The 26,944-nt window shown below is 40.0% G+C and overlaps 1 protein-coding gene across 3 annotated transcripts in view; it reads right to left on the bottom strand.

Annotated features, from left to right (window-relative positions):
- LOC140373520 (CUB and sushi domain-containing protein 3-like) overlaps positions 1-26,944 on the bottom strand; it is a 211,921-nt gene that overhangs the window by 170,186 nt on the left and 14,791 nt on the right. For all 3 annotated transcript variants that reach the window (XM_072460052.1, XM_072460054.1, XM_072460053.1), the window contains exon 2: positions 4,772-4,994. In XM_072460052.1, coding sequence (XP_072316153.1) covers positions 4,772-4,994 — 223 coding nt within the window. The remainder of the gene's footprint in view (positions 1-4,771; positions 4,995-26,944) is intronic.

Genomic DNA, 26,944 nt, shown 5'->3' with positions numbered 1-26,944 from the left:
AGATAGTAATTTGATGCTTGCATTTGTGATACGGGGCACGTACAGCAGACTGTCAGGACAAGGCTACGGTGCCGTAAGAATGGTATATAATGTTATATTAAAAATAGAGAGTAGCAAGATCAACTATGACTGGTGTGAGTGAAAAACAGAAGTCAGTGACTTTTGATGACCTGATCAGATTCCTGATTGAGGATGTGAATCTAGAGATCTCAACAGCAATTAATGGATCACACAACTCAAATCCCAAGAGATTAAACTGACATGTGGGATATATTTATTGTACACAAGATCCCTTCACTCTGACTCATCAACTTGGATTTACTTGTAAACAACATGTGGCAGTTACAAATGTATCAAGCATGAACCGCTATTATTAACCTGGCAACTCTTGATGATTAGTTTTAGGGGATATCTTTTGACATTCTGCAGAATCATCATGCCCATGGAAGACAAGCAGAAGAATCAGACAACGCAAAGTATAGCTCAAAGTAAAGTCAAATTAATTAAATACACTATTCTATTCTATCTATTGTGTCATAATAATTACATAAAGATTGCACCATAACGAGGTTGTCATTAGGGAAGGGCATATAGAAGCTTGAGTGGAGCTTCATCTGTGACTTTAGTCCAATAATGAGTGTCAGTACAGCAGCTCTGCACACTGGGGATCGATCCCGGAGCAAGAGCAGCAGCAGAGGAGGAAACTTCACTCAGCATAGAGAATACGTACATCAATGCACTCACTCTAATCATGTCCATCACAACACCATTCTTTCTACTCTTATTAACCCTTGCTTTTGTCACGCTGCCCTCTGAGTTATAGTTCTGATTCATTAAAGGCGTTAATAAATCAGACATCTTCTAGTTTCTATTTTTAATCGCGCCGGAGGAGACGAGAGAACTGGATCAGACTCCTTCACCTGGATGAGACAAACATTCCCACTTCAGAGTCAGGAAGAACAAACCAGCAGTGCCTTATACGGAAACAAGCACTTTATAGAGCAACTTTACAATTCCTTTTTGACAAAGTTAAGCAAAAAGCAAGAATTTCCCCCAAAAAAACCTTCAAACCGCTTCCCACCACTCCAGCGTTTTTCCTTCGGCGCGCAGCATTAATTGCGTACAATCAGGCCCCCAGAGGCAAAAGGATATTGTGTGTCTTGGAATCTGGATTTTTCTGGCAGCACACTATATAAACCCACATTATGAAGGGATCCGGTGCCGGGATAAACAACTGTGTGACTAAATGACAGAAAAGAAAGTTGCTATTTAGAGGTTTGGGGCTGGATTAGGAAACACCCATCAACATTTGAGCCGCTTTCTCTCTTTGCAGTGGAAGAATGACTGGTGTGCGCGCGTCGCAAGCGCTGAAAAGCCGGATTAGAGCTTTTGGCAGCATCTCAGATATCAACTGTTTCATTGCTTTCCTTTATGAACACGTAACCATTTATTTGGGATATCAGGAATTAGAATAGCCTCCATTGTTTGGAAGAAGGGCATCTAGGGACGTTTAGTTTTAACATAATTGCTGTCTCAAAAATGACTACCACAAGAGGTGAGACTGCATGTAGTAGTAATAGTAGTAGTAGTAGTAATAGTAGTAGTAGTAGTAGTAGTAGTAGTAGTAGTAGTAGTAGTAGTAGTAGTAGTAGTAGTAGTAGTAGAAGTAGGATGACTGAAATATGCAGCTGTGAAACAAACAAATTAATTCATATCACCTGGCGTTTTCCAGGTCAAGTTATTTTTATCAATGCAGCCACACATTTACAATGATCAACATTTGTGGCAAAAATGCTCAGAATGTGTCTCAGAGCTCGACCTATGAGAGAGACAGGGGCAATTCAGAATGGAGTCTCTTTTATGCTTAACAAGCATGAATGAAAATTAATGTAGTCCAGGTATGTTTTTGATGTGGGAACAATAACAGTAATACCAATGCTTAAAAGCTCAATGAAACACATTCTTAATGGCCTTTAATTTGATCTTCATTACCTTTTAATTGCACTGTTTGTGTATTTGCACTTTTTGTACCTCTTATTGTTGATTGATGTACACTGTCCCTATTAAATTAACCAAATACATAAACAATCAGCAAGCATTAAACAAGCTCACCAAACTCCTGACTGGCTATTGTTGATCAGCACTAGTATAATCAGACGTAGTATATGAAATGTTGCAGCTCATTGTGGTTGAATGAAGCTGGCTGAATGCCTTGAAGACAGGGAGTAGGGATTTCAGAAGGTTCATTTGTTAGTCAAATTTTACAGTCCATAATTTACAAGCGCAAAACCAACAACATCTGTAATCACATATGATGACATTATTCCTTGTTGCAGTGCCATTATGCAGGCATTAAATCCAAATCACGGGCAATAAAATACCTTTTGTTTACACAACATTGATGGGAGCTCACGGTTCTGATTTATCAGTCATTCAAAGGATATTGTAATTATGCAGCTGCCAAAGATATACCCTGCATGTTCTGTTTAGATGGGCAAAGGCAAAACATTGTCAAAAAATACTTTGCAACTACCCTTAATCACAGCATATTTGAAGGATTATTTGGCAAGACTGCAGTCAGAGTAATAACCGTAATATGTGCATAACGAAGTGATTAGAAGCCATCGAGTATGAGGACATCTTTATGAGCCTGACCTTGGTCCATGTTGCAACATAATATACCTGAAGTTAGTCATCGGCACAAGCATCAACAGTGTCTTAGCTCCTCCACGTTCTCCTCCATCACCTCTGCATGTTACAGATCCTCATCATATTAGTATTTGACCTCAGGCCTCCTGCTCAGGAGCAAGAGGGAGGAGCAGGGAGGCATTTGGTTTGGTCTGAGAGCACTGTGAACCATTTTAGTGTCTATAAAGATGCCATGGCGAAAATATATATACGGCAACAATACAGTGAAGGAATGTGCATTAGCTGACACGTGTAGATAATGATGAGGTTAAGAGGTTTTTAGCGATGAGTCGACTACAAGTATAAGAGATTTATAAACGCAAGTCACACTAAGCAATTTTACCGATGTCACAAATAGTAGATAATTGGATAAGCTAAATATAAATTATTTTCTGTTTCGGAAGGGCATGGAAGCCAGGACAGGTACTTAAGGTATTCAACAGCAAAAGTAGTGAAATCACACTTTAATAGAACTTAAAATAAAATCTTTATGTTTGTAGTTTAGAATCACTCGCATAATCCCACAATATATTGACTCCTCTTTCAGGATTAATAGTGTTCAATATTCAGAACTATCCACTAATTACAATCTTACAATTTGGTCCAGGACAATAAGATCCTCTGGAACAAAATTATGGACTGTCATCTCAACAAGATTATAAATTTTTGCTCAAAATTCAATTACCGAAGTGTGCGCAGCTCTGTTGAGTGAATTTATTGTCCAAATCCTATCCACAATGTCCTAATAATTCAGTTGTGCAGGGAGGAAATACAGCTTACAATGAAGAGAATTGTTTCTGTTGCAGTGGGTTGTGTCCCTTTGTACAGACACCGAACGTACAAATTGTACAAATGTAACAACAGCGTAAAAAATAAAACATCTTTGATAAATTCATTGTCTTGTTTTTGTTCTTTGTCCATTCTCCATCACTGAAGCGTTTGAAAAGTTGACCCACACATCCCCAAGGCCCACACGGCACGCTTGTCTGGAAATAAAGGCAGAATGCTGGAGGCTGCTCGTGTCTTTTGGGTTGCCGGGGTTTTTGTCTAAGAAATTCCTTGCTCTCAAATCAGAGTTCAGAATTTCTCTCTGATTTGAATATGATTGCACTCCTGTATGTCTATCACACTAAAGGGCTGAAGCTGCTGCCAAAGCAAACAATCTATGGGTGAAGTGTCTAGGAAATAACAATGGGCCTGGTTGAACGAACATTGAAGATTCCATCTCGATTCAGATGAGATTTTTTAATGGACAAAGGCTGTCACAGCTACAACATAAAGCATGTATGGCACATTGTTACGCTTTAGTTTTTCATTGTTATTGGACTTTAAACATGCTTTTGAGTATAACTTTAGTAGTTCAAATTTTCAAACTTAGAACCATTGTTTATTTTGCTTCAGTGTCCCTCCCCTTTGGATTTGGTGTTAGCACATAATCTACAGACTGCAATAGGATTCAATCACAAAAAAATCATATTAAAAACCTAGCCATTTAAGCAATGTGACTGGCATGCTAATGAGAACATTGTGATGAGTGCAAATCAAATGCAGACATGCTCAGAACAAGTCTAGCAATGATGTATGGACTTTAAAACTGTGCAGGTTGTCTAACTAGGACATAATGATAGTGGGAACATTTAAAGTGATTTCTGAGCTTTCCATTTTTCCCTGACCTTGTAAACATGATTATTGAAGCAAGCGTTACAACTCCAGATTTTATACAATACCTACAATATTTATCCTCACAGTTCCAAAGAAGGTGAAGCAGCTGTATTATTCATTGAATAGATATTATTGTCAAAGCCTTTCAAATGCACTGTTTGATAGCACTGATTTTCTCTCTTCATCTGACCTTGTGTACAGGCACTAATATGCTATTTTTATTTATTTATGTATTTATTTTTACCACGTGGTTCTTCAGAAACTGGCTTTAGATTCATCACGATTCTAGGATTTCAAGCCCATTCCATTTTCTATGATGTGGACATTGAAGATGAACTTTGTTCTGTCTAATCAGTGATTCTCAGATCCCTCACATCTTTGGGCCCCTGCAGATTTCAAAGCAGAATGAAATCTTCCTTACCTCGTTCTGAAGTTGGCCGGGTGTGGATGCCCGTCATACAAAGATAAAAAGTCATATTCCTCCTCCACTGCGAAGGATTGAAAAACTATGTGTATTCTGTTCCCCTCTTCGGCCAAAATGACCCAGGTGCAGTTCGCTCCGTTTGGATATCCATAGGGAAAACCTGGGCTCTCTATAGTCCCGTTCTTTCCTTTTAAAGTGCCTCCACATGTATGGATAAAACCTGCAAAGAGAGAAAGAGAAAGAAATCAGTCTTACAACACCAAAGAGGTTTCAATTTCCAATATAAAGAAAGCTTTCAAAATGTTGTGATGTTACAATAAATACAAAGCAAGTGTAATTTCTAATAATCCACTTCATTGATGCAGTTCAGTTCATCTCAGTCAAATTTTCCATCTGAGCCAACTAATTATCTGTGTGGAAAAAATGTTCAGTGATTGATGTTATTGTAAAATGAATTGAATTGTAAAATACATTTAGTAGATTGATCATATAAACTCACTAAATTCAAACATTTCATTGAATTAATCATTTTCAAATAGTATTCAAATTATCTGGTTCCTGTAAGAGTGACCACAAGTAATCAATATGACTTACTCTCACAACCAATATTCTATATTTGAAATACATAATAATAAATCTAACATTTAATAACTGGAAAATATAAAAATATGCTTTTCCACAAACGCACATTTGTTGTGCCTCATCATAATGGACTGAATTATAGTAAAGGGCAGACTAAAGCATTATCGAGCTGTGCTTTCTGTAAATAACCCAATTGCATTCATGTTGCTCATTTTTCCAGAGGGCTTCTAACCCCCAGAAATAAAACCCAATCAGGAAGCAAACACACAAACATCTCCTGCATTATATCAGGCTCACAAACACTTAAGACCTTCTCCTTTGCCCTGCTTGCACCTTGTTATACGACTTTAAAAGGCAGAATCCTTACTGTACCATTAATTCAGTTTACAAGGCTGTACATGGCTTTTATTCATTCCACTAGCGTGCAGAGACTTTTATGGATGAGCAAGCTGACTTGAGGTGTTCATCAATACTTAGTGGATAACATTTGCACGCAAAAGTTAAAAAAAAAAAATCACATGAAGGGTTTAACACCTAACAAACTGAGCTAACCTAAAATACCTGTTTGAAATGCTGGATGCATGAATAGTCTCGATCAATTTATAACACAAATTAGAACTCTGTGTTGTTAAATGACTGTATTTCTAACTAACGTCTAATCAGAAGAAACGTGAACCAAGCCTTAGCTGCAGGTAAAAAAAACTCGCTGCTGTTGCTTCGCTTCTCTTCCGCAGTTAGGGAAGAACTTGCAAACATCCAAGATTCTTGCACAGCTTTATTCAGCTTGATCTAAGCCTGTGTTGTCCTCAGAGCGCGTGCACAGACCTCTAAAAGAAGCCGCTCCGGTTCTAAAAGCTCATGTAGAGAGCGGAACTTGAATACGACAAGGGAATGAAAAGGGGCGGGATACATTTTGGACCAATTTAAATATAGTTGTAACACACTGTAATTTTTTTATTTTGTTTGGTCAATCACTGCTTGCCTTGATTGCCCTGACTGCACGCCGCTGATACAGCCCCTAATAGTGTGGACGCAATGCAAAAATGTCTGTTTGATTCCAGAGTTATCTTGCATGTTGTCTAATGGAACACGACCTTAATTAAGATGCATAGTATATCACTCACAAATTACTCTAGTGTAATTAGCTTTTCACACTCTTTAGGTGAAAAATGTTTAGCGAGGGCCGCACACACCCACTGCAGTGTGAGAGGAAGAGAGGAGGCATGGATCACTTGGCATCTTCGCATCACAAATGGGCCCTAAAAAGGCACACTAGACACACACTACAGTCATTTTTCCATCAAACAAACACGCCCTTCTAATAAATCGACAGGAAGTAAGAGGTCCAAATGTTGTGCTGTGAGACAAACCGGCAATTACGGTAGATTCCATCTTTTGTGAAGTAGCTTTACTAATTTCATTTTCTTTTTAAAATGTCTGGCAGCCGTTTATGGTTCAGACAAAGACGTTTCGGGACTGATCATCAAAATGTGTAACCGAGTAGAAAAATATTGTTAAGTACAAAATTGTCCAGGCTTTTCAAAACACCAAAGTGCAAAGTAATGAAAAAAGACCAAATAATACACTATTTAAACACAATCGTAAGTCACTCTATGATATTAAATGTCATAAAATCAGTGAAAATAATATTATAACATTTATGTAGTGCTTTCGAAGATCTCTGAAGACACGTGAGGACAAGAAAACACAACGGAAAACAGAAATCACACTTGGAAATGTCTATATTGATTTATTTCCAGTGCCTGCTATTGCATGAAGCGGTCTTGACCCAAAGCGGTATATATTTGTCCTGCTACGTCCACATACATGCCCAGACCGCACAGACTAAATCCCCCTGATGGAGTGATCAAGGCGGCTGACCTTCAATATACACTGCTGTTGACACACTATACATCACCCCTCTCCAGATTATATGAGCATGGGCTGCTGCTGTTTCAAACCACCATTAGTCCAACTGTAGCGGGACCAGGACGCTGCCAAGTATTGTCCTGTGGCTAACTAACAATTATTTCTGTTTTCATTAAGCTAGGGGGGTGATGATGGTGACTGTGGAGAACAGATGCGCTGCCGACAGGAGTGAGCAAAGCCAACCTGTGACACGACGCATCACTGCACCTCCGAGGTTGGATTGGTCACATTTTGGTGCGTTGTTGGGGATGACTAGAGATCAGTTGGTAGAACGACTGACCCAATAACAGAAAAAATGTTGTTTGTTGAAAAATGATTATTTTTTACCTGGCAGAACCCAAACTATTGTGTGTGGCACCTTGAATGAAATTCTACAAACATCAATCCAGCATCACTCTTGCTGAAATCCATCGGGAAAAGTCAGAACATTCAGATAAATACTTGTCACAACAGCAGAGTGAGCAGAGAAATTCAACTTTTGCTAAGCATAGTTAAGAGAAAAGCTCAGACATCTCTGCCATCAGCAAATGGACAAAGCTCTTCCCTCTGTATGTTTTCTTTTAAACTGTGTCAAAGAATGTCCCTCGGCCTCTGTTTGTTTTGTCCTCGTCGGCTTCACCCAAACTACAATGCTGCCCGGCAGTGATTGGACTAGTCATCCAGTGACCGAGCCCAGACAGAGTTTCTGAACTCACAAATATTGCAGGAACTAAGCACGGTAAATGTTTTTTTGGGTAGACAAGACAGACTATATAAGAAAAGAAGATTCATTTTTCTTTTGTACATAAACGTAGTTAGTAAGTTAAAATGTGAAAAATTGTCTTGACCCTATCTCCCTGGAACCATGCAATAAAACTATTATTTATTCCATTAGCATTATGTAGTGAAAATCTCAAAGAAGGAGAAAAGTTTTGAGAAATTTCAAATCGAATCAAAGGATTCAAATAAGGTGATTTGAAAAAGTGGGCTTGGATAAGAAAGACAAATGCATTCAATATATTTTGCTTTGTCACAGAAAGATTTGAGAGGTTTGCCAACACGTTTTGTACAATTCCATGGCCACATCTGGAGACATAAAGTGACCTGGCTTTTTGTACCAAAGGCAGAGTCAAAATATTGTGCTTCAGTGTGTTACTGTACACTGACATTATCCAGACAGTATTGCCTGACTGAAAGTAGCATAGTGCTTCATAATGGAGAGAAAAAGCAATTTACAAGGGGACCCAGACCATACACCACTTAAAAGTATAAGTCTGTCCTTTCCAGAAATTGCACAGAAGGTGAGTGTCAGTAAGTACAGTTTCTCCAAAAAGCACAAAAAGAAATGGGAAAAAACCACAGAAAGCCAAGAAGGGCTGGCAGGTACAACACAAGTCCACAGAAAGAACATTTCAGTGGATACTTTTATATTGTGGTTTTATTGATAATGGCAGTCACAACTCACAACATTCTATTATATTATATTACTGCACAAGATATTGTGGTGTGCATTTGGAAACAAATGAGAAGTGATCCCCTAATATTGAATATTGTCTTTTTAAGCATTGAGCCTGATTATTATTTATATTTTTATATTTGAATCTAAAAGAAAAAACACTGCATATTCTTTTAGCTTGGAGAAGCATGCAAACGTTGGAAGAGCAATTGACCGATGCGATAACGACTGCTGCACTGTGCACATGTCAGTATATGTGCTGCATACTGACATTAATGTAACTTCAGAAGTGCCGCCTTCTCTGATAACAAGATCAGAGCTTGTTTTAATGTGAAGTGGACCGCAGCGAGCTGCAGCTCATAATCCATACTTCTGCATATGTCAGTTAGCTGACACTTTGTTTTGTTTAACATCAGTCATGATTAATTGTCGTGCCAGTTTGGATTTGATGACAGCATATTTAATAAAACATCAGATCAAAGATCATCTTCTTATTTGTGCTCCAGAGATTTGTATTTAAATATTCCAGGGTAGAGCAGTTTAAGAGGCTTTGTTTAAAAAAAAAAAGAAAGAAATCATTCTGAGTTTCCTATGGTCCTGCCCAGCCCTTTTTGATTATTTATTTAAAATAAATGATATAATAATAATTATTATTATTATTATTATTATTATATTTATATATGCACATCAGTCTATGGTAAACAATGTCTTAAATTGATTGTGAGTATGATTAGTGCCGTGACACTCATGACTTGGAGCTGGAGCTTTTATAGATGCTTAGTTAGTGTGATATAAAGTGCAGGTAAAACAAGTGTTTAAGATTGGTAACAACTTCTGCCTTGAAACTCTTGGTTGAAATTACAATTTTACAAATGATATCTAACTATGCTATTAATGTGTTTGTGTATTTCTTTTTTTAAATCTGAATAGTGATTATTGCATTGGCTTTCAGTTAGCTTGATGAGTAGTTTTTCAACATAAGGTAAGCTTAAAAAGACAAAAGCTGATTCTGTATACGTCGGCTGCACCGCTTGTTAAAACGAATACATTATGTTAATCCCTCGTGACTATACAATGCTTATTCGCTTGGTACTCGCTCGTGGATTTCACAGTATCTTGGCTCTGCACGTCATTTGCACCACTCAAGGTGAGACTCATCCAAATGTTGTTGTTATGAAGTTTCTGGGAGCATTACAGCAGCGTTAAATTTAGAAATCACACTAAAACGTTTGCAGGTTGCTAGGCAACACTAAATAAGGTCAGTGTGGATTGATATAATGATAAAAGGATAGGGTTTGAGAGGGTTTATTTACATGGCTATAGATGTTCCTTATGTTCAAAAGGGGTGTCTGATATTCTTACATTGTACACAAGTTCCTCTGTGATGTGACGTCTCTGTGCCTCCAGGAGAAGGCGAGTGTGAACGCTTGTCAGCCCTGCATTTGTCCAAGTTTCATCGTGTTACGCCCTCAGCACCTACTGATACACCACTACACATCCTTTTTTATTCCCCGAGGCACACAAAGAGTTGGCAGCCTGTCAGATCTAGACAAATAAGGTAAAACTCTATAACGTGTGGTGTTGTAAGACAGCAAGAATAAAAGGATTGATTAAAAATTAAAAATAAGATGACGGTCTGACTTCTTGTGCACATTTCTTGATTTCAGAGCTCAAATTAGATAGATGTGTCTAAACAGTACGACACATTCATCGGTATAATTTTATCAGTGAACTAGATCATGCTATTCTATATAGAATACATCTTTATGTTGATTATTTAAATGTGTCTACAGAGGAAAATTGAGGAGAGCAGGTCTAGAAGAGAAGGTCAGCCGACCTGCTAATGTGCACTTATTATCCTTTTATAGGTTACATTTAATTCCCTTTAGTGGAAAAAGCTGAATCAGACTTGTACACGGAGGGAATGCATGACATTACTCAAGAGGAATGCTAATGCCCTACTCAGAGTGTTGCTGGAGTCAAAGGATTAACATTGCACTGTGGATGGTCCCGCAATGCAACCAGGGATATGAATTGGTTTTTAAATTACATTTGATAATTACTTCATTGTGGGAGCCTGATAGATTTTTTTATCCATAGCTTTACGTGACTTTCCCACTACAAGTAGCCTCTAAACTCTGTCATTTTAATTGGCAGTGATTCACTGTGCACACGTTTTATGAAGATAAAAGTGGGGCATCATCTTGTTTATAGGTGCCTTTTGCAATCACCCTGAGTTTATACCTACTCCATGAGGCTCGGTTAGTCCCTGAAATATTTCTCTGTTTGTAAGGCATTGAATAACTAATGTGGCGAGAAGCAGCGCCTTTCCAGTCAAGTGGCATTTGCCTGGTGATTGTTTGGATGTTCCAGTGGCAGAACAAATACGGTCTCCAAGTGTCACCTCTCTTCTGTCTCAGGACTACATTTGATCTAATATAATTACTGCAGCATCCTCACATATGCTCAGAACCCTTGTAAACTTCAAACCATAAATCATTAAATAATAATAATTCATACATTTGCAATTCTTTATTGTTTTTTTTTAATTATAAAACAAGAGCTATTAAGTTTTTTTTTAATTCATGATGGAATTGGTATTGATCGATTTTATTTTGTATTTGTGTTTTAACATTAATTGCATGAACATAAACAAGATTGGTACCATGTAACACAAAAAGGTCATATTTATTCCCCTAAAGTTTGAACTTGAAGCAACTTAGTCAATATCCCAAAGTAATTAAAGGAAGTGTACTACGCTACTTTTCAGTCCAGTTCAAAAATGTAGTAAAGATAGTACAGATACCTGCTCTTACAAGTAGTGAAGTAAAAGAAAAAAACATATTCACCATAAAAATGATTTAAAGCTGGAGCTCCTAAAGTTTTTGGTTGTAAATCAGTACATTTTGTGTTTTCCCCAGTAAAAGCCGCTCTCTGTGACAAAATTAGACCTCAGCACATTATCTTTGGCTAATAATAAAATATTAAATTTCTTGTCAACTGGGAGGAAAGAGACAAAGCAGCACTCTGATTGCAACTTTTGATTATTTGGAAATTAATACATTAAAAAGGTGGATTTGAAAAGACAAACTTATGCTTTTTAGAAAATGAAAAAGGGACCAGCCAATACAGATAACTGTTGAGCAGTAAAAGTTAAGCAGAATGTATATTTGTGGTGGTAACCCAAAACATGCACAAGGTAAAAATCCTCCATCCACAGTAGTCCTGACCTACTGTCCCCGAGCACTGCACTGCTCCTGACAGGGGCCCCCAGTGTCATTGCATTGAAGGATGGACCAAATGCAAAGAACAAAATTCCCTATGGAGAAAATAAATTCTAATCTAATCTGTCTATGTAATAAAATTAGAGGACTTGGAAACTCTAGTTACTTAACAAAGTACATTTTTCAAATGTATTGGTATAAGGAGGATCTCAGGTCATGAACTCAACCAAAATGTCCTGCTTTTATTGTATCATTTAATTGTAATGTCATAATTCAATCATTGTGCAGGTGTGGGCAGCTTCCTCTGCCTCTAATCGCTCTTCAAAAAGGGCGATTAGGATTGCCTGTAAAACCAATCAGCACACTAATAGTCTTTAAGTTAAGTCAAACCCGCTCAATTAACGTTCATCTAAAAACTTACAAAACCTCAAGTCAACTAACTTTAGGGTTCATACAGAGCTTCTCCAACTTGGCGTGCCCAGGGAGATAAAAGATGTATCCACGCCCCCCGCAGCCTCGAGAAATTATAAGTATGATCAAATAAAACAATACAAATTGCAACTATATAATCGCATATTAGTTTAATTATTTTCTATATATTTACATTATAATATAATTAGAGTTTAAATAAGCTCAATTACATTTATTTTTAGTATCATTGACAGCCTGAGACTGTCTTTGGTGCATGAAGCTATGAAGATATGGCACAACACAGAGCCTCACTGCTCTGAGTGCTCTCCTCTCTCTGTCTCTGTCTCTCCTCCTTAGCTGCACAGCCAGGGCAGGTCAGTCCTCTGGGACAGCACAGAATTGGCACTTCACTGGGGTGAATGAGGCATTCAAAGGAGAAGATCCACGTTACTACTCGTCACTGTGGATCACTATTACCACTGCGGGTCCACAACGTCACACAGACTGTTTTGTGCGTGGAGCTGACTCGTGGTACTGACTCGTACTGCTGCACTTGTGTTTCACATTTCACTCGAAAAGCGCATTGGATCAAAGCGGAAAGGAAGCGAATGCACACGTGTTCTCTTTTCATATTTTTCAGATATGTTTATATCACCATATGAGCGGTGAGGAGCGGAGAAAGTTAAAAAGTTAGATTTTATAAGGGGACAGAGGAGACAAGAAAAAAGGGAACCAGGACACAAGCGTGTGAGGAAGGACGGAGGTGCACAGAGAAACAGGGGTGGCAGAGGAGGGACAGAGGAGGGACGGAGGAGGGATGGAGGAGGTACAGAGGAGGGATAGAGGTGCGCGGAGAGACATAGGGGGGACAGAGGAGGGACAGAGGGGGGACAGAGGAGGGACAGAGGGGGGACAGAGGAGGGACAGAGGTGGGACGGAGGAGGAATGGAGGAGGGCAAGAGGAGGGACAGGGGCAGACATGTGTGAGGGGCACAGGGGCAAACGTTTGTGAGGGGCACAGTGGCAGAGATCTGTGAGGGGCACAGGGACAGACATGTGTGAGGGGCACAGGGACAGACATGTGTGAGGGGCACAGGGACAGACATCTGTGAGGGGCACAAGGACAGACATCTGTGAGGGGCACAGGGACAGACATGTGTGAGGGGCACAGGGACAGACATCTGTGAGGGGCACAGGGACAGACATGTGTGAGGGGCACAGGGACAGACATCTGTGAGGGGCACAGGGACAGACATGTGTGAGGGGCACAGGGACAGACATCTGTGAGGGGCACAGGGACAGACATGTGTGAGGGGCACAGGGACAGACATGTGTGAGGGGCACAGGGACAGACATCTGTGAGGGGCACAGGGACAGACATCTGTGAGGGGCACAGGGACAGACATCTGTGAGGGGCACAGGGACAGACATGTGTGAGGGGCACAGGGACAGACATCTGTGAGGGGCACAGGGACAGACATGTGTGAGGGGCACAGGGACAGACATGTGTGAGGGGCACAGGGACAGACATCTGTGAGGGGCACAGGGACAGACATGTGTGAGGGGCACAGGGACAGACATGTGTGAGGGGCACAGGGACAGACATCTGTGAGGGGCACAGGGACAGACATGTGTGAGGGGCACAGGGACAGACATCTGTGAGGGGCACAGGGACAGACATGTGTGAGGGGCACAGGGACAGACATCTGTGAGGGGCACAGGGACAGACATGTGTGAGGGGCACAGGGACAGACATCTGTGAGGGGCACAGGGACAGACATGTGTGAGGGGCACAAGGACAGACGTGTGTGAGGGGCACAGGGACAGACATGTGTGAGGGGCACAGGGACAGACATGTGTGAGGGGCACAGGGACAGACATCTGTGAGGGGCACAGGGACAGACATGTGTGAGGGGCACAAGGACAGACGTGTGTGAGGGGCACAGTGACAGACATGTGTGAGGGGCACAAGGACAGACATGTGTGAGGGGCACAGGGACAGACATGTGTGAGGGGCACAGGGACAGACATGTGTGAGGGGCACAGGGACAGACATGTGTGAGGGGCACAGGGGCAGAGGTGTGTGAGGGGCACAGGGACAGACATGTGTGAGGGGCAGAGAGGCAGACATGTGTGAGGGGCACAGGGGCAGAGTTGTGTGAGGGGCACAAGGACAGACATGTGTGAGGGCCACAGGGGCAGACGTGTGTGAGGGGCACAAGGACAGACATGTGTGAGGGGCACAGGGGCAGAGTTGTGTGAGGGGCACAAGGACAGACATGTGTGAGGGGCACAGGGGCAGAGTTGTGTGAGGGGCACAAGGACAGACGTGTGAGGGGCACAGGGGCAGACGTGTGAGGGGCACAGGGACAGACATCTGTGAGGGGCACAGAGGCAGACGTGTGTGAGGGGCACAGGGACAGACGTGTGTGAGGGGCACAGGGACAGACGTGTGTGAGGGGCACAGAGGCAGACGTGTGTGAGGGGCATAGAGGCAGACATATGTGAGGGGCACAGGGACAGACGTGTGTGAGGGGCACAGGGACAGACGTGTGTGAGGGGCACAGGGACAGACGTGTGTGAGGGGCACAGGGACAGACGTGTGTGAGGGGCACAGAGGCAGACATATGTGAGGGGCACAGGGGCAGGCTGACCCACTCCTCTGCTGCTCTCACGTATTTGAAGATTAACCCTGTGCTGGCACTGGGTGAAGTTCTGGGTTAATACATGTGTGCATAAGCTTGCTTTCTTCCTTACCATTTTGTCTCTTTATATATCTATGTGTCTCGACCAGAGAATAACAGAGTGTTATCATTATCTTCCTGGTGTTTTAATGTTATGTCTTCCCTGCATTTATTTCATTTTTTGTACCATCAGATAGTTTAATATCCATAGGCTACTGATTAAAATAAATCCAAAAGGTAAGCTATAAACAGAACATTATTTATTCTACTATATTCTACTTGATTATAAATTGCCTACATTGCCTATTATTTTCCTATATTTTATATTCTGTTTTTCTGTAAGAAGCATAAAGCATAAGCTTCCTGTTATAGGTGACATTTTGTTTTTACCGTTCAAAAGATACTATTGTTGTTATTATTTTATTTTTATTAAGATTATAAGAGTTTTTTTATTATAAGAAGAGTTTTTCTACAAGAGTGTTTTTTATAAGTTATCTGCTTTTTATTATTTACTTCTGTACCTACTCTGTGTTGCAACATTAGAATTTCTCCATCGTGGGACAAATAAAGGCTTATCTTATCTTAAGTTTTAAAAAGTGAATCGCTATTGCAACAATCCTGATTTGTCATCATTCTGAAATCCATTGTAGTTGAAGGTGGAACATTTCACTCAGTACACTGCACAGTTTTATAGAATGGCTTTGATTACCTTTTGATTTGGCTCTGAATCCCTTATTTTTAGGGTAATTCAGACTGCAGAACTCACACTTTTGTGCCAAAAGCCCAACTTGATTATTTAACGGGGAAAAAGCCTATTAGAAGCATGTTTTCTGTTGATAGGAGCTGATGTCCTCAACTGAGAGCACATATGATTATGATGATGGGCAAGGCAAGGCAAGTTTATTTGTAGAGCGCATTTCATACACAAGGCAATTCAAAGTGCTTCACACAACAGGAAAAATGCATTAAAATCACAAAGAAATTACAGCACAAAACAATTTAAAACATAAAAGAGAAGAGTGCAGAGAAAAAATCCTTTCAGTCATATGCACTGCTAAACAAAACTGTTTTTAGCTTAGATTTGAACATTGTCAGAGTAGAAGCCTGTCTCACATCTTCAGGAAGACTGTTCCAGATTTTAGCTGCATAAAACTGACTAACTTACATTTTGAAGGTCGTTAACAATATTGACAGTTCTAATGAGCTTTGAGTTGACTTTTTTTTCTTTTTGTTTTGGAAATAGTAAATATGAAAAAAATAAAATAAAATGAGCTCTTGACATTTTGCTGCCCATTTCATGCTACACTGTCCTGTCTAATAAAGCCTACAGGTAAAAACAAAAACAAAAAGTAAAATGTAACTATTACTATATTATATATGTACTACTACTTTCATACTAGGCCATCTGGTCTAAGGACACAACGAGCGGGAATCGAACCTCCGACCAGGGTGAGTGCTCTAACCACTGAGCCACTGCCGCACCAGGTATGCAGATTTGACCTACTTGTGACTTTATTACTTTCCACCACTGGATTCCAATTATTAGTCAAATCTATATTTGATTTGAACATGCTCATACAGAGAGGTCATGTTTATAGAATTTAACATCAAAGTCCTTTTAACACATTCAGGACTGAATATGCAAAACGTATTATTTTTCATTAGATTCCACTTTATCCCTCTGGTTTATCATCATCCACATCTTTCATTCAGTGTCACCTCTTCATTATGTCACTTGAAACCATTTATACTTACTCATTTTTTCCAGCATCCTCATATTTTTTTGGTCCTTTCCCATAAGTTGTCAGTTCTAACTCTATATGTCGGTGTAATCCCTCATTCGTCCAGGCGTGTTCCATAGTAGAAAAAACTTCAGTTGTAGTCATCTGGACTCAGTTAGAAAAAAATAGACGTTTCGACTCTCATCCAAGCCTCTCCTCTGATCGTGGACTCTAAGGAGAATCGCTTGGCCTTTCTTGATTGTTCCACGATCAGAGGAGAGGACGGGAAACTCCAAATAGAAGTATATAGGAAACCTACACACACGGACCAGTATCTGCTCTTTGGTTCCAACCACCCACTACAGCACAAGCTGGGTGTGATCAGAACCTTACAACACAGAGCTCAAGGTGTGCCCACCAGCTCAGAGGGCAAGAAGAAAGAGGAAAAACATGTCCGTAATGCCCTCTCAGCCTGTGGTTACCCCGCTTGGGCTCTCAACAGAGTGAAGAGAACCAAGAAGCAGGACAAAAGGGTAAGTGAACAGAGAAGGAAGGGTGTTTCTATCCCTTATGTCTCTGGCCTGTCGGAAAAACTGCAGAGAATTTTTAGACAACACGAAGTCCCTGTTTATTTTAAACCAGGAAACACTTTAAGACAAAAACTGGTTCACCCTAAGGACAAGTTGCCGACTCAAAAACAGAGCAATGTAGTTTATTCGATCCAATGCAGTGAAGAAAGCTGTAAAGAACGTTACATAGGTGAGACTAAACAGCCTCTACACAAGAGGCTTTATCAGCACAGAAGAAATACTAGTTCAGGACCACAGAGTGCCGTGCATCTCCATCTTGAAGCCTCTAATCACTCGTTTGAAGACGGTGAGGTGAAGATTTTAAGCAGGGAGAAAAGATGGTTTGAAAGAGGAGTCAAGGAAGCTATTTTCGTTAAAAAAGAAAGACCTTCTTTAAACAGGAATGGAGGGCTAAGATTCAATCTTCCTGGTATCTATAATGGTATACTGAACCCCTGGAAAGGTAGAGGACCAGGACCAGGGCATTTAGATGCTAATCAGGTACTCAGGGTGGGTGAGCCAGGGTCTCACAAAGACAAAGAGGATTCTAATAGACCATTAAGATTCTGAATAGGCTAGCTCGGTAGATACAAGGGGGGAGTTTCTGTTGAAACAAACAACTCTTTCTACTTCAGGAAGGCTCCGCCCAATGGGCGGGTCTTACCACAGAATAGTATAAATATCGGAGTTCCCGACCTAAATTCTGTTATTGACAATGACTCTTGGATGAGAGTCGAAACGTCTATTTTTTCAAACTGAGTCCAGATGACTACAACTGAAGTTTTTTCTACTTTCTAACTCTATAATCATTGTTTTTACACTCACTTATGTTGTAATATGTAATGTACTGTCATCACCATAAAAGCGGGGTCTATAAAAGGCATTCTTTGTTAGCAGTCATCTTGTAACTTCAAAGAGGAAACTGCGACACAGCCGCGTGAGTGTACAGGAGAGCTGCCTTTAATTCATCAACTACTCAAGGATGCATTATGGGTATTTTTTGGATTTGCCTTCTTCTACCCTTCATCATTACTCCAATTGCAAAAAGGCACTCCCGGGGGTTTTCATTGACCCTGTGTTAGCGCCATGCTACAACACGACTGACCATAAATTGTGATGAGAAACCAAATTAACGACATGCTGTGAGTGCGCAGTGGGAAGAATGCAGTTCAGAAATATGAATCAAGATAATAACGCAAAAGTCTGGCAGGATTGGGGCCCCAGCAGGCAGCAGGCTGGCTGACAGACAGCTCAAGAATGGGCTCAGCTGTTTCACAAATAGTTACATTTAGCCCTGGCCTTTGGATATGCACACACACCTTTGATGCAAGTAACAGATTGTTTTACAGTTGCCTTTGGAGAAATGAGATGCAGAATATGGCTTTCCGCTGAGGGAAATGCACATTGACATCAAATGTTGATACCACCCTCATCGACCTCATCTCGGAGGGGGGTGAGTCCGTCTACAGGAGGGAGGTGGACCGGCTGGTGTCCTGGTGATGCGGTAACAACCTGGAAGTCAATGTCCAGAAGACAGTGGAGATGATCCTGGACTTCAGGAAAGTCATAGCCCCCGGCCCCCCCTCAGTATCACAGACTCCCCCATCACCACTGTAGACTCCCTCCGCTTTCTCGGCACCACCATCACCCAGGACCTGAAGTTGGAGCCCACCATCAACTCCCTCATCAATAAGGTCCAGCAGAGGATGTACTTCCTGCTGCAGCTGAGGAAAGCCAAGCTGCCAGCGGAGATGATGGTGCAGTTCTACAGGGCCATCATTGACTCCACCCTCACCTCCTCCATCACCGTGTGGTACGCTGGAGCCACAGCCAGGGACAAACAGAGACTACAGCGCATTGTGCGCTCTGCTGAGAAGGTGATCGGCTGCAGACTTCCATTTCTGCAGGACCTGTACGTCTCCAGGTCTCTGGGACGTGCAGGTCGGATCACAGCCGACCCTTCTCACCCTGGACATGGACAATTTCAGCCACTCCCTTTAGGCAGGAGGCTACGGTCCATCCAAAGAAATTCACTCAAATCACCAAATGCCTCGTTGTCACATTTCAAGATTTGTGACAACACACCTCAACAATCCTTCTCTCAAAGCACAGTCCAGGTATGGAAGTCTATTTACGGTTATTTTTTCCCATGAACTTAAAAAGAATAATATCATATTTAGAGTTAAAAGGCACATTGGAGTTAAACCAGCAATGCAATAATAATGTCCAAAAAGTGACAATATTTCAGTTTTAGTATTTAAAATTTGAATCTTTCTAAATATGTAATAACTTTGCCACTCATAATGATAATTGCCCTTTTAAACAAAAAGCAATACAATTAATATTCCATGGCCAGATTAATCTTCAAAGTGGATGGTCACAGTTGAGCTCTGTCTAATGAAAGTCAAACAGGAAATATCCAAACAAATAAAAATAAAAAAACAACAACAAAAGGCAGTCCCTCTCCAAGGAAATAATGTCATGTCCTGTTGTCAGGGCCTTTGGATGCACACACAGATACAGCACCAGAATTTGACGCAGGTAATTGATCATTTTATAGTTTGGCAAAGCACAAAACATGACAGTTGTTTCATGTTCCCTTTGTACTTCAAACTGGATTGTCCCTCTCAGAAGTGTGTAGAGTGCACATCCATATTTATGTACATGCGGTTTGGTCTTTTGTCAAGCTTGTTTCAAATGCAAAAGGTGAAGCAATCAAACCTCACAATGCGGTGCTTTTTTGGCTTCCTATTTCCAAGACCAAGAAAAATCCACAAAGAAAAAAAACTTTAATTTGCTGCGCTGATAAACCCTGGCTGAGTCATAAATAGAGCAGAGGCAAGCTATTATTCCCTGTCATTTTAAAAATTAGTCAAAATCATTGAAAATAAGAATAGTCTAGTCATGTTAGAGAAAAGCATTGACACACCATTATGATAAAAGCCTTAATGTTTCCAAAGACACTATATTTACACCCCAAGATACAAACAACAAATCACATGTATTGAATGGAGCGTAATGGCCTGGTGCTTCCTGATTCCTGAGTCCTGTCCTTCCTGTATTACCAATAACTGTGCTTCCTCTGTTAAAATATGTACTGCATTTTATTATTTTCTGTAGAAGGCACATAAAACAGCTCGGGATTAACAAAGTGCTGAACAAAAATAACAGTAGAATCCTAAACAAGAAAAACAAATAGCATATGAGGAGACGGTGGCTAGTTCTATAATCTGTGATGAATAGTGATGTTTTCATATAGGGATGTCACTATATAATTTAGTGTTACAATTATTGTAGGAATTGTTTACATCATAATAAAGACACTAACAGTAAACTCCTTTATTCAGATTGGCAAATACATCACCATTGTTCTTGTATGTTTCTTTATGTGTTGGTTTACTTCTTTGGAGTCCATATGGAATTGGGGAAAACATTAATAATCTTCACATTATCTTTTGTCTGTTTCTATCAAATTAAGTCCTTGGAACATGCTGATTGTGTTTGTAATTGAAGTAGCCATTATCATTTTAGCAGAGGAGATTTTGATTAACCAAGGTCACTGAAAACAACGCTTCTTTCTACAACTGATGAAACCTTTTGGAAAAGAAATGAACCAAAAGAAGATTTTACGCACAATACAGAAAATATTCTTTAAATAAAAAAAAAAGGCAATTAACTAGTGTTGAACATCTTGGACCAAATGCTTTGATTATAAAACACACAAAAAAGCAAAAATGTTGTAACCACTGACGTAAAAAGAACAGTGGCGGTCTCTGATTTTATATCCGACTTTCTCAACCTTGACTGGACTGAAGTAATGAAATGTTCGCTCAATGCCAAAATAACCCAAAGCAGAAAACCATCTCTCCAAAGATCAAGTCTAGGCTCTGGCTGGGCCACTCAAAGACATTCATAGATTTGTCCTGTTGCCACGCCTTTGTTAACCTGGCTGTGCTTAGGATCATTGTCTTGTTGGAAGATAAACCTTCACCCCAGTCTGAGGTCCTGAGCCTTCAGGAGCAGGTTTTTATCAAGGATGTGTCTGTGCACTGCTGCATGATGCTGCCCCCACAGTGCTTCACTGTAGGGACGGTACTGACCAGGTGATGAGCGGGGCGTCTCCTCCAGACCCAGACATAGAGACTTGCTAGTCAGTCTTTTTCTGTGATGGTGATGTCTTTACAGCTCAAGTTAAACTAAGAGGCTAACGTTAGCGACCTCACAGCTTAATTGTTTATTTGAAATCACAGGACAGTGCTTTGTTAATATCAGGCTGTGTCCAGTTAAAGACTTGTTGCTGTCTGCTGTTGTTTTTACAACTCTCACAATGAATTGTGATCTATATTGACCAGTCTAATGATCAGAGCTGGACATTACTTTTCAAGGTGCATTTGTGGAAATTTTCAGCGCAATACTTTGTCCCCAGCTGGACATTCGGACAGCATTAAAAATGAGTCCTAAACAGTTCCCTATTTATGGAATAATGTGGACATTTCAGACACAGCCATGACATTTTCAGCTGTTCAGTAAATGTTCCTGGTGTGGTCCAGAATGGGAAAATCACTGTACCATAATTTGTCACTGTCGCCATGACTCTTTACGGGGGTTGGTAGAAGAAGGGTGTTTAGCTGATTAGAATCTGCAAGCTCACCACAACGTGCCTGTAAACCTCATACCTCATGCACTTTTAGCTCTTGACAGATATTGCCAATGTGAGCATGCTGGTTTCACAAGTAACATGAACATGCATTCTACATTTAGAAGTATTTTTCCTTTTCCATTCAGATGTAGCCACATTCATATGTCCAGTTTATGGTATGTCCTTTTTTGCCAATAGTGCTATGGTACTGTAGTTAGAGATTATCTGAGTCTGTGAGAAAACTGACTTTGTTTACCATCGCATGTGTGAGTCCTCAACTACTACCTGCTGTACTGATATCACTCAAGACTTTCTTCAATCATCCACCTGAATCTTCTCTTACCTTCCTCAAGTGTGACGTTTGAAATATCTTCCACACAGAAATAGTAGATTGCACATTCAAAATAAAAACAAGAATGCAATCATTTTTAAAATACATTTTGGATAGAGCTCACACTTAATTGTTTCTCTCATTTTCATTCATTGTATTAAGCATTGAGAAATCACGTGTTGTGTTTTGAATGTTTAAAGTGTAAAGTTTTTTTTTCGCATCAAGTTTGTGGTATTATTTGGGTGAATAGCTATGTATTGTGCTTGTTAAATTTGTTTACAAAATCTCAAATATCCAGCCCACACAATCCAATTATATTCCCAAAATTGCAGCCTTGGTGAATGGAAACACTCATGCACTTTGGTTTCAACGAACATGACGTGTTACATCACACCCTGGACACAATAAGCAGTAACAATGGAGTGCCAGGGATCAGTGGGCCATGTCATATCATTTTCATGAAATTACCTTTTAGAAACGAGTAGAAAAAATCCTGAATAAAATGCAAAAATATAATTTGATTTTAACTTTACACTCCTGTTTCTTTGAGAAAGCGTTGGCGTCAGGGTCAGGACAGTTTGTACCTTTGTGGGGACACCATGACCAGTTTCCAGGAACCGGGCAGGATGAGACCCTGAACATACTGTGCTGAAGCAAAACAGAAACGTTCAAAACGTTTTGTTTAAGATCCTTTTTTTTTTTTAAAGATTTAGTTTGCCTTCAGGCGTTGTTAGACAGGAGAGGACAAGGTGAAATGGGGAATGTGAGAGAGGGGAAGACATCCAGTAAATCGTTGGAGTCGGGACTTAAACTCACGACACTGCACTTGGAGCCAGGCATATGTGCTGTGACTTAACCACTGAACAACCGGGCAGCACTCAAATAGATTCTATAAATTACATTTTATTTATTTGTAATAAAAAACATTTATTTTACTTCCAGCTACACTGTTAAAAAACATAAAGCTTGCTAACGTTTAATTGTAATATTTGTCTCTTTTTCATGGATTCTTTTGGTGCATAGGCTTTATTGGGTCGAGCAGCCCAGCAGGAGATGAGAACAGTATGAGCATTCTGCAAAAGGAGGGAGCCCGAATTTAAACTCACAATGCTGAACTGCAGATCTAAGAAGACAACAGTGTTTTTTATGTTTTATAATAATGCTAATTAATGCAAAATGTACATTGTTGGGCAAATTGGGTTTAACCATGAATCAATATCCAAAGACAAAACGATTTATTGGTAGATCTACAGTTCTAAGAGTGAGCAAATGGCAACGTTATCAGTATTCAATAGTAGTCAACGTATGATATGCAGTATGTTCTATTCGAATGACTGTGCTGCATCATAGAGACACCTTTCTTAAACAGCTTCTGCTACTTTCAGATGTGTCAGGGACAGACTGAATGCCATAAGGACGACTTCTGGTCTCTCAAGACTTTAAAGGAGGAAAGAGCAACTCCGTTTTCTTTTCATTGTCTGTGTATCATCTCGCTGCAAGGACTTGACTGTGTGTGGTGACAAGCAGAACAACAGACTGTAATGTCAGCTCACTGTCGGTAAAGATCCACTCTGAAAACTGCAACGTTTTAACCATCGCAGTGAGATTACAAGAGATTACAATGTATGTTTCACAAAAGTGGTGTTAAAAAATGCATCTGAAGAAGTTGCACAATATGTTGCAAAAATATCTATATCACAACAAATGAATAACAGTGCAACAGCATCAAAGTCCTTCATCTGACAAGTGAAATGCTTTTGAAATTAAAACGTTGAAAATGGCCAATTTAATTTTCCTCCTCCTTAACCTTGATTTAATCTTTGTTTTGTCTCTGTCTCTGATTAATATAATACGGCGTGAACAAAATGTAATTATTGTGTCAAAAAGCATATTCACAACAATCTCAATAATATCAATATTGCAGCACTTAATAGCCATATCACTATAGTTTCTTATATGGTGCAGCTCTAATGCAAAAATACTTCCATGTCAGTGAAGTCTCAGTTATGTTTGGAGTATTTTGAGTCATGTCCATGTATATTTATATGTATTCCCATGTATGTATATTGCCATTCATATTCTGAGCTCCAAAACGGTTTGATACAGAAGGTAACCTAGCCATAACTACTGTTTCAAATACACTCAAATTCAAGGAATAAGAATTCAAGATCAAATATTTTGAATAATCGAGAAAGGACCTTCACTTTTTGCTGTCTCCATATATCCACACAGGCAATTTTGTCATCCTGTTTACCAGTGAAGAACGATGTTTACTGTCAGTCTGCCTCACTTCCTGTTGTAGCAGCCGCATGTATCAGTCTGGTCTCAGCGCCTGATTCTCAATTTTTCATGAATAAGTGTGGCGTATGCTTAGTCAAGGACACCTCGTTTACAGCCAATGGATTTCATCATTGTTCTCAATGATGGGCTATCAGACAGCGAGCCAACAGCATCACTACCGCCAATCAAAGTTTAAGAACAAAAAAACACACACTGATATGCACCTGACCTTAAAGGTGAGTGAGCCAATATAGAGATATCCATCAGGCCGGGCTGGTTACGGGGTAAAAAAGTGGAGTGATAGAGCTGTTAGTGAGCAAAGCAAAGGTCAACAAACATCCGGGCCACTCTGCAGCTCAGTCCACACAGCTGTTCCAATACCGACAGGCAGACAGACAGCAGCAATGAACGGTGACAAATACACTGGTGTACATCAATTTGTATACAGCCATTCAAACATGATGTCTGAATTATGACCAACGACAGGGCATGAATAATAAGAATCATGACAGAGTATGCTTATTTTTCTGTCTTTGACTTTTCCTTTAAAGACACACCACAGATCAACCTTAGCACACAGTGATTACAGTCTTATAGCTGATGTATTTACATGATCTTTTGACACAATTCTCTCCACTTTTGGGGTTTAGGACTAAAATAAAGGCACATTTTCATAAACACAATACATGCAAGAAATCCAAAGTGCTTCACAAAATATAAATGAAAATATGCACTGCCTGAAATATATAATAACACAACCAAAATGAGGAAGTGTGGTTAACCTAAAAACATTTCCCTTTGAGTTGAACTATGGGGCACTGTCTTGTAAAACGCATTCACTTGTTTCTATAAAGCGGTTTCCAATTGAACAAAACATATAAATAGACTTTTGTCTTCAGATAGTGAAGAGCCCATATAACACTCAGAGCCAATGCAACTTCTACAGATGATGTTTAGAGGTGTTTTTGTTGTTAGAAATCCATGGACGTTTTTCTTTAGATCTATGACAAACCAGCTACTGCCTTTGACAGGAATCTTTAATTGATGTCCCTAAAGAAAAAAGGTGTTAAGGGCCGTTTCCTTTTTGTTAAGTTTTAGACATAAAAGAAAACACATCATGAAGACATGAGTTCAACATCGTTCTTTTGATGGCAACATTGAGTACCTTTACTAAAGCCTTGAAAATATGTCTGCTTGGTGGCCAGATGTAATCATAAAAAAATAAGAAAATTATGAAAAAAATTATAATATATATATTTCTTAAATCCTATTTAAATGTATTTCTATTCTTGATTTCCCTTGGCAACCTCCAAATGCTGTTAACGGGGTGAAGTGGTGGTTGATGTAGAGTTCTTTAGCTTCTGCTCCAGGAGTTTGACCTTCTCCACCTGTCACTTGTTTTCCATCTGTTCTCCTTTCAGCTCCTTCCTCAGAGCAATCATCTCCTCTTGTGTTGACCTGTGAGCCTCTTCCGCTCTCATCTGCACGAAGACAGACCTGTGGAGTGGTCACCTCCTGCCTTCATTTCAGCTTCCTTTTCAAAGCACCAATCTTCTCCTCCAGGACCTTTGTGTTCAGCTCTCATGCACCTGATGCTCCATCTACTCCACAGTGGCTTGCAACTGGACGTCCTTCACTTGCGTGGCCTCTTTGAGATTGTAGATATTTTCTTGAGAGTAGTTTTCTCGCATAGCATGTTTTGGCAGATCTCTTGCTCCCTCATTTGCCTCATTTCAAGCTTTAATCAAATGACGGGCTGCTTCACTAACTTCAAGGTTTTCAGATACCAAAGACATTGTTTCATCTTTGAGCTTTTGCAGTTCCTCCTATTGGGAACGCCTTTGGGTTTCCAACTCTCGTAAGATAAGCTGTTTTCTGTGCTCAGATACTTCCAGAGATGCTCCATGTTTGGCAATGACGATATCTTGGGTATTTTTTTTAGAACAACCTGATCTTAGGCCAATCTGGTCTTCTGGATGACCACATTAAGGGTGTTTCTCTCTGTTGTTTTGATCTACCTAATCAGAACATCTCATCCTCTGCATTTTTCACCCATTCCTTCTGTTCAACTTCGGTTCAACTTCAGAAATGGTGAGACTCAGATTGAGGCTCTTGATGTCCTTTTTCAACTTCTGCATTTGAACCTTGTAGTTATCCATATTTGCAGCAGCAGAATTACTGAACCAGGTTTACTTTTCATCACCTTTAATGATGATAATTTTTTTAAATCTATTTGTACCTTTTGTGCTTAGTTTGTCTGTGATCTGTTTCTCTCTATAGTTTAGGAGGGTTCCGCTGAACTGGGAAAATCGGCAGTGTAGGTCATGGTTAATCCTTTATTCTTCGTCAATCTTCTGAAATAATT

This window comes from Eucyclogobius newberryi, unplaced genomic scaffold, assembly GCF_026437365.1.
Source record: "Eucyclogobius newberryi isolate DKJ021-1_F unplaced genomic scaffold, fEucNew1.0.hap1 SCAF_3, whole genome shotgun sequence".
Lineage (NCBI taxonomy): Eukaryota > Metazoa > Chordata > Actinopteri > Gobiiformes > Gobiidae > Eucyclogobius > Eucyclogobius newberryi.
Note: the sequence above shows the minus strand (reverse complement) of the source record. Positions and strands in the feature narration are given on the sequence as shown.